The 9,597-nt window shown below is 37.9% G+C and overlaps 1 protein-coding gene across 1 annotated transcript in view; it reads left to right on the top strand.

The window, feature by feature from the left end:
• The window catches only part of LOC127975450 (neurensin-1), a 10,474-nt gene extending 1,027 nt beyond the window's left edge, over positions 1-9,447 (top strand). Inside the window, exons 2-3 of the mRNA XM_052579553.1 lie at positions 3,061-3,267; positions 7,539-9,447. Coding sequence (XP_052435513.1) covers positions 3,070-3,267; positions 7,539-7,937 — 597 coding nt within the window. The 5' untranslated portion in view covers positions 3,061-3,069 and the 3' untranslated portion in view covers positions 7,938-9,447. The remainder of the gene's footprint in view (positions 1-3,060; positions 3,268-7,538) is intronic.
• The last annotated feature ends 150 nt before the right edge of the window (positions 9,448-9,597 follow it).

Below are 9,597 nucleotides of genomic sequence, written 5' to 3'. Positions count from 1 at the left end.
ACATACTACATCCACCATGCTGTTATGGTCATGTGATAACTTCATAACTCCTCCTCGTCCATCTGATGCACACTTCAGAATCTCATTGGATGTAGTCCGTAGTCATCCAGGGACTTCTTGCCCACAAATTTCCTTATACTACAAATTTGGACATACTGCTTGCCTCACATTCTTTTTTCTTTCTTTTGTTTTTTGTATTCTATATAGTAGGTAAGTATGCAATTTCAAATGCTGCATCAGTTTCCCTACACTCTCAAACTACTCAAATATTTTTATATATTATTTGCATATTTTGCAATAAATGCTAAATATATTAAGTAGATAAAAGCAAGATTTTTAGACCAATAGTTGTATATTTCTCCATTGTCGTTCACAGTGTTTAATGGGATTGTAGTTGTTTCCCTCACTAAAGCTGTTTAGTTCACAGTCTTGTATCTTTGTGTTTTTGTCAGATTTTCTAATATTTTTGCTTGGTTCATCGCTTATGATCCCTGAACAATCCTATGTGAAAAAAAAAAAAAAAAAAAAATACTTTCAGAAAGAAGTCTAATGCACTCTATAAGCCAACATCTGAGTGATGTCTTATAAATTCTATACTGACGTGAATGTTTCTTCATTTTCTGTATCTCTGCATGCCATCACTTTAACTGCAACATGAGCCTGAACTTCTAAATGAACTCACTGTTGTAGTGTGCAGGACTGAGGCTCATTGAAATGCTGAAGGACAGCTGAGTCATTTCCTCATGAGATTCAGCAGGTATCTGTGATTTCATTACAGCCTCGTCCCTCGTGTCCCTCCTGCTCTCATCATCTGGAAACTGCACCCAGCTGTCATCAGATCTGCTGAGTCTGATGCTTAAAGCTGGAGTCTGTCATTGTTTCAATGTTATAGTTCTTGCTGACACACCTTTTCAAAACTTGTGGTCGACCGATATGTGTTTAGACGGCCGATCTTGGAAAGCAGGGGGGCCGATATAAAGCCGATATATTTTTTTTAAATTATTAATATTTAAGAAATGTAAAATCATTTGACAATGGATTAAAAAAATGTGTAAAAGAAGATGATAAAGTATTTTTCACAAATAAATAAATATTTAATAAAAATATAATTAAAAAGAAAGTAAACACTGTAACCTGCAGGGCACTCAGTATTCTGGGAAGTTTGTGTGCACTGGGAGTCATATTTTTTAAATAAAGCCAGCTTAACCCTAATTTTACACAAGAGTACACAGAGAAAATGACACGGCAGTTGGCAAATTCATGAAGCAGCATCATTTAAAATCACGAGCTTAAAGTCTAAAGGATTCGATTGGGGTTATGCCCAACAGACTCTGTATTGTGTTAACCTGGTCTCGCCACTTCCAGTTCAAGCATTTTGCATATGCTTCGTTAAATATGAAGCAGTTTTTACTCAAGATGCCTTCAAAATATATACCAACATTTTTTTTTTTCATTAACATTAAAAATATTTAATAAAACATCAACAATAAAACCAGTTATAGCTAGTTTAAATGATTATCTTAAAAGTCCATAGATATTGCTACTATTTATTACGGCTGTTAGCACGTTCCCCTAGAAGCGGAAAGCGATGAGACCCGTTTTCCGTGTTTGGTCAGGTGACGTTTCGACATATACCCTATTCACACGGACTGACCATCGCGCAAGATATCACTTCACAAGATCTCACAGTTGGATACGACTAAGTTTGCAAGATTTGTGAAATTAAATGTTCATCTTCTCTCATTCAAAGATTTACTTAAATTATATAAATGCATATTTGCTTAATGCTGACGGCACAGGAGAAAGTATTGTAATGTTTGCCTTTCTATTACTAATAGGTCTAATATAAAAGCAATCGTTATAATACTTTTGTTTAACCCGTTCTATCTGATTATTAGACAGACTTCTATCAGTATTAGACAGACTGCAAACAAGAGAGAGAGTGTCAAAATAAAAAAAGCGCCGTCATAATAAAAGTCGAACACATCGGCCAAGCAGAAAAATGTATTGGCCGATATACCACAATTTTTTTTTTTTCTGAAAACTTTACACACAAAATGCAAAATTCCTCACATCTCTTGCAAAATGAAGCACTGAAGCACAAAATATCACCTCAAAAGCAAACATTTGCAAACACCTTTCCCATAATATTAGTTCCTGTTAGATTTGTGTGTTATATAGCAAACTGTGTGTTGTGCAAAAAAGTGTTTCATGAAATTTAAAAGTCAAAGGCTGAGAATTAGTGTATGGTTTTACAGATTTGGTGTGTGTGTGCATTAATATTCTTCTCCTACTCCACATTAATATCCAGTCACCTTTGATAATTAAAGCTTTCATAGGCTGATTCTCAGTTTGGGGCGGGGCTATCAGTGTGTCTGAAAAATGGAAAATGGCAGGATATGGGAAACCTTCTTTACAAATCTTCTGTTTGGTTCTGTGGAACCAAAGTGGCACAAACTTCAGCTTTAACAAAAGGACAATCAGTTAATGAGGGATTCATTTATTCAAATTACTTGTGGAATCTTGTCATTAGAATGCTGTTTGTTTAGATTGTTTGTTGCCTGAATGTTCATTTGAGCAGATTTCTGTCTGCTAAATGCATAACCCTAAAAAGGGCGAAACCATGAAGAGACATCAGAAAATTTATTTATTGCTATTTTACATTTTATTGGCACTCAAATAATACATTTATTTACTATTACTGTTACTATTTATTATAGTTTTAAGTGACTCTTGTTTTTTAAGTAATTTTTGTATCCCTCAGGATACAATGCCCTTTTAATGTAAAATGGGCCTAAAATGAACACTCGCTAAGTGCCAAATGAAACAGAATTTTACAGTATTAATATGAAATACTTTAAAGTTTAATACTGTAATATTAAAAATAAATTTTTGGACTTGTTTAATGTTTGCAGAATTTGAGTGAATAATAATAATAACAATAATTAGTGTGTCCTCAATTTGTTCAACCTGTGTTTTAATGACATAATGCCCATACAGTACAGTTTTATGGCCGGTGAATTAATTGAAAGTAAAAGAGACTGCTGTGTTTGTGTGCAGATGTGAAGCATGAGGTCCTGCTCAGAGATCTGTGGCTCGGATTACACTGAGCAGAGCCATGGCGCTCTCAGCAGTGGGTACCAGGGTTACGGGGTGCGTTCCTACCTGCACCAGTTCTACGAGGAGTGCACCGCTTCCATCTGGGAGCGCGATGAAGATTTCCAGACACAGAGATCGCCGAGCCGCTGGAGCTCTGTGCTCTGGAAGGTGAGCTGCTGTGATGGATGCCATAATTCTGCTGTTTCTTTGCAAAAATGTGCCAGCAGACCTGTTTTTATCTTTGCATGTTATTGTATGGGTTTTTATAATGACATCATCACATGACACAGCTGATTGGTTCCCTCCTGTATCAGCAGCCAATGAGCTCGCTGCTCAGCATTCAAATATATGACTAATGCTTGCTGTTAGCAGTGAAGCTTGCTTCAGAAAGACCTCTACCTTCCCCAGCTCCACCTGTATAGCTCTGCTACGAGGTGATTTATGTTGTGGATGTATTGTAGCAAGTCTTGGTACTTCCTCTGCAGCAGCATAGCAGATCTATTCTGCCAAGACCAAATACATTAACAATGTTTAACATTGTAAACTTGCAAAAAACAAAAGTAAAACAATGATGCCGTATGATTTTAAAGTTGGAGGAAAAAATGTAATTGAGTTTTTAAACTGAAGTATAAAGACAAAGAACTAACCGCATGTGAACTTTCCAGCAGGATTACGTAATGTGTGAAGTCAAGTCTAGACAAGTCACCTTTATTTATATAGTGCTTTAAACAAAAAAGATTGTGTCAAAGCAACTGAACAAAATTCATTTGGAAAACAGTGTGTCAATAATGCAAAAAAAAAAAAAAAAACAGTTAAAGGCAGTTCATCATTGAATTCAGTGATGTCATCTCTGTTCAGTTTAAATAGTGTCTGTGCATTTATTTGCAATCAAGTCAATGATATCGCTGTAGATGAAGTGACCCCAACTAAGCAAGACAGAGGCGACAGCGGCAAGGAACCGAAACTCCATCGGTGACAGAATTATACGTATGTAACCATAGTTCCCTGAGTAGGGAACGAGACACTGCGTCCTCTAGCTCCCTGTCATGCTTCGGACACAAGCTTCAGACGAAGAAGATAAATGACGTGCTCTGCGGTCGCTTATTTATAGTCGCGCCGGTAGTGACGTCAGAGGCTGTTGTCGGCCAACGCGTTGGTGTTTTTTCAAAGTATGCTTCAGACACGGGTCACGGGTTCCCCAAAGCGACCCCCTAAGAGGACGCAGTTTGAAGTTCCCTTCTCAGGGAACTATGGTTACATACGTAACCTGAGACAGTTTTTTATATCGACTGTATTCTGATAGTTTATCAAATTGGTATGTTTTGCCGGGCTGTGAAGAAATATAGAGCTGAGTAGGTGTGTAAGAAAATATCGATACTGTATTGATTCTCAAAAAGGGAATATTGTTTAAAAGGGAAAAAAAATCATACAAGATTCATGGCACTTATTTTATTTTTAGCTTATATCCCGATCGCTAGATGGCAGTCTTCATCTCTGAACAAATCCTGAGTGACAGGAAATACTAGCATTAGAGCATGCCACTAATGTTAGCGTTAATATAGTTCACTGCTAGTAATGGAGGATAGGAAAATTGTCCCAGTTCCCGTGTTGGTTTACTGTACAAAGCTGAAGTGTGCCGTCATTTGGGCTTTTATGGTAACCTCCACCGCAGGATCGTGACACGGATGCCGCCTTGGTTCCACTGGTGGCCTCGACCCATGTGAAGAGGCTCGCGCAGTGTAGGACCCTAGACATGGGTCACAGTTTCGCCGATTCAGCACGGAACATAAATACAAACTGAAAAAACCTGTGAAATCAAAGTGGAAAGGTTCAACATCTGTATTTATTTTATTGTTTTACAATTGTTTAGTTTTCTTTAGGAATCCTGTAAGCACTTTATTTTACATTGATGGTAAACAGATGCAATTATTTTATTCAGATCAAAATGTTGTATGTTACAATTGTTAACTTAAACTGAGAACCTTTAAGCAGGGTCTTAAAATAAATATGGTCTTTTTATAAAATACTTTTTATATGTATTATACATTTAACTAAAGGATCCTGCATGCACTTTAAATTTTTCCCCTTTTACTCATACTGCACAAAAGATGTTTCAATAACATTGTATGTTACAGGGACTGATTATTGCAAATGCAGATCCCATTGTGTTCTGGTTAATAAGGTTAAATCATTTTTATTTATTCATTTATTGCTAAGGTGCATATGGTGGTGTGTTCTTAATGACAGCTTTCCTAAAAATATATAATATTCCTAAAATAGGAAATATCGCCTTGCTTACATTATCGCAACATATCGTATCGCAACCCTGGTATCGTGATAATTATAGTATCGCCAGATTTTTGGCAATACACTGCCCTGGCGTTCAGTATCATTAGCATAATAGTGAAAGCTAACATCGTGTTTCCTGATGATATCTCCCAAGGGTAACATGTAAATCGTGAAGAGTAATGGCCCCAGTACTGAGCCTTGAGGTACTCCATACTGCACTTGTTATCGATATGATACCTCTTCATTCACTGCTAAGAATTTATGGCGATAATATAAGTACAATTTAAACCATGCTAATGCACTTCCATTACTGCCAACAAAGTCTATGCAGAGTCTAGTCTATGCAAAAGAATGTTGTGGTCAAAAGTGTCGAACGTAGCACTAAGATCCAATAGCACTAATAGAGAGATACAACCATGATCAGATGATAAAAGCAGGTCATTTGAAACTCTAAGGAAAGCAGTCTCAGTACTATGATAAGGTCTAAATCCTGACTGGAAATCCTCACAGATACCATTTTTCTCTAAGAAGGAATATAATTTCGAGGATACTACCTTTTCTAGTATCTTGGACAGAAAAGGAAGATTCGAGATTGGTCTGTAATTAACTAGTTTTTTGGGGTCATTTTTTTTTTAAGCCAGTTTGAACGTTTTGGTGACATATCCTAATGACAATGAGGAATTAATAGTCAGAAGAGGATGTTTGACTTCTGGAAGCAACTCTTTTAAAAACTTAGATGGAATAGGGTCTAACATGTTGTTATTTCAGATGATTTAACAAGTTTATACAATTTTTCCTCTCCTATATTATAGAATGAGTGGAACTGTTCCTCAGGGGATCTATAGTGCTGATACGTCTGATGCGATACTGTAGCTAACAACTGAATGGTTACAATTTTATCTCTAATAGTATCGATTAAATATCGAAACAAGTATAGAAGTGAAGTAGTTCATAAAGTCATTACTGCTGTGATGTTGGGAAATGTCAATACTTGTTGATGCTTTATTTTTTGTTAATTTACCCACTGTATTGAATAAATACCTGGGGTTATGTTTGTTTTCTTCTAAAAGAGATGAAAATCAATCAGATCTAGCAGTTTTTAATGCTTTTCTGTAGGATAGGTTAATTTCCTGCCAAGCAATATGAAATACCTCTAGTTGCGTTTTCCTCCAGCTGTTTTCCTTACTCTTCCTTAAGCGTAAAGGAGCAACTGTATTTAAAATGCTAAATCAGGAAGATAACTTACAAAGCAGTCTTTATTATAAATTCTACTTCTTGTTACAAGTATGGAAGAACCATCACTTCAACCATACTTGTAACAAGAAGTAGAATTTATAATTTAAGCTATGAAATTTGCACAAAACTAAATAATGATCTGAGATATCATCTCTTGGCCATGCGCATTGCAGAGCTAGCACAAGCTTAACATTTGTGTATAAATATTATTATATTCTAATATTTATTTAATGAAAATGATCATTTTGCTAGATAAGACCTTTATTCCTCGACTGGGATCGCATAGAGCCCTTTGAAGCTAAATTGAAACTGCATTTTTACACATTGAAATCGCCACCACTGAAGTCCACTATATAGAGAAAAATCTTGGAATGTTTTCCTCAAAAACGTAATTATTTGTGGCTGAAGAAAGAAACATGAACATCTTGGATGACATGGGGGTGAGTCAATTTTGAGTAATTTTTATTGTGGAAGTGAACTAATCATTTAATGTGTTTGAACTTGGAAAAGATCTGTTACGCTGCTGCTACCAACACATGCTACTGCCAATACATCCACAACATGCTTCTCTGAGCATATACTACAGCAGAAATACTGCTGCTGCACAGATAACATATGAATAACTGCCATAAATAGCATACTTGAATCACCCTGTAGCAGATCTATCCAGGTGGAGCTGGGGAGGTGGAGGGTTTCTGAAGCGTGCTGCAAACTGCTACAGTACAGCAAGCACTGGTCATATATTTGGATGTTGATCAGTGACCTCATTGGCTGCTCATACAAAAATAACCAATGTGCTGTGCCTTGTGATCATGATGTCATTATGTCAGATTGAGTTTGAGCTATCGGACTGCACCACCTAGTTTCATGCCAGAACATTGGATTAATACGGCTCCGCTGTGTCTCTCCACCAGGTCTGTCTCGCGCTTGGTGCTCTGATTCTGGTGGCGGGGTTGTCTGTGCTGCTGGTGGGATACGCCACGCCGCCTCGTCTCGAAGCGTTCGGAGAAGATGAGCTATTGTTTGTGGACAGCCGTGCGGTGCGCTTCAACCGGGCCCTTGATGCCTGTAAGCTGGCCGGTGCTGTGCTGTTCTGTGTGGGTGGCAGCGGGATGGCGGTTGGGCTGCTGCTGGCCGCCTGCTCTCAGGGCAGCTCCAAGGAAGAGCTTCATCTGCAGCAGCGCTTCAAAGAGCGGCTCGCCGAGATCCAGGCCTCCGTTCAGCCTGTCACCCGCGCTCCCACCCCTGGGGACGCCAAGGTGCCCGTCACACTCTCCAAAGTGCAGAGCGTCCAGCCCGGAGCAGAAACCTGACCTCTTAAGCATCTGACGCTTCCATGCAAAACAAAACATTAGTCCTTGGAACAGTAGAGATAGATAACACTGCACTTTCTCTGGCGCATATCATTTGTCTATGTTGAGCGAGAACATCGAGAGTATTTATGGTGATTAGCGTAAGTGTACCCTGTCGATCATCACTGGTGCTCCTTAATACAGACACACAGCACAAATATACTCATGTGCTACAGCTAGGAATCAGAACATCTTTAGGCAGCTGTTCCAAAGTGCAACATATTCTTCATGTGTGTATTCATACCGAATAAACAAGAATAGTTTCTCTTTTATAGTGAACCCAAACCTAGTCTCTCACAATTTCCATTATGTTATATGAGAAAAGTCACTCGGTAAAACTCATAAACTAGCAGAACGGAGGCCTGTTAGCAGCTAATTCATCACAGCTGCTTTACTAGCATTGTCAACAGAAAGTACAATGACTTGTCATTGCTCGTTCAGAAAGCGTCAGGTTGGTTCACTGCTGTCACCTAAGGTGCAATTTTTCTCTGAATCTCTCCTAGCGAATATTGCTACAGTCAATCAATAGTTAGCTGACAGAACGCAATGCATTAAGAGCCACAATTTCACACATCTCAATACTGCACATCCGTTCTGCTCAAATACATCACCGCCTGCGATGTCATGGAGTGAAAAAAGATTATGGTTATAAATGCGCCTGTGGGATTATGTAATATCCTCTCATTGTGTTGCACATCATTCTTGCTCCAGCCTGGCTTTCCTCAAGAGGCTGTTAAGCACAGTCACTGTCTGAAGGTAATTACACTCATCGAAGCCGAGCCCATTAAGACTTTCCATACGCTAGTGCTATCTTTCTCTCCGGCTGCTTCTCTTGTTTTGTGTTTCTCTTTGGCTTCCTAGTAGACTAAATGCTGTGCTTTTTCTCTCCAGAGTTTCTCTGGAAGTACAGTATTTGTACCAGCCATGCCTAAAACAATTATTTTGTGCTGGTGCGTCATATTATTTTTCTATTAGTTTTACTTTGATTAGTGCAAATGTTGCATGATCCCACCATTCAGTGAAAATTGATAGGAATTAAAAACACTCGCTGTCACTTCTGAGAGCAATGTTTTGTGTTATTTACTGATTATACATTTTCATTGAACATATTGCATATATGCATTCAGATGTTAGAAAATGACAAGGCTTGCTAATGAATCTCTCACACCAATCACTGGATATTTAACAATCAAATCTCTCGGACAGGCCTAGATGAAGTCTTAAAATGTAATGATGTATGTATATCAGATGCTTCAAGAATTGATTCTTCTTGTTTAAACTGACATATATGGATGTGTTTTTGGATGTGTGTTGATCACAATGCTGGTAATCGTCTCAAACTGTTAAATCCTCTAGTTTGGTTTATCCGTCTGCTCTTGGGAAGGAGAAAGAAGGTATTGGAGCTGTTCTTACTCTCAGAACATGTCTATTTTTCAACAAACAGAATAAAAATAACTGTTTGTTAATGTTATTGTCTTTTGGTGGCTGTTTCTTCCATTTGTTTGCTCTAATTTTGCCATTTGAAATGATCATTTGATCAAATCAAATTTAAATATGCTGTATCTTTCACGTGGTATATTCATTAGTCAACACTAATGCTCTTAAGATCCTCAATCTTTAA

This window comes from Carassius gibelio, chromosome B16 (genome assembly GCF_023724105.1).
Source record: "Carassius gibelio isolate Cgi1373 ecotype wild population from Czech Republic chromosome B16, carGib1.2-hapl.c, whole genome shotgun sequence".
Classification (NCBI taxonomy): domain Eukaryota; kingdom Metazoa; phylum Chordata; class Actinopteri; order Cypriniformes; family Cyprinidae; genus Carassius; species Carassius gibelio.
The sequence above is the reverse complement of the archived record's forward strand: the minus strand, read 5'-3'. Positions and strand labels throughout refer to the sequence as shown.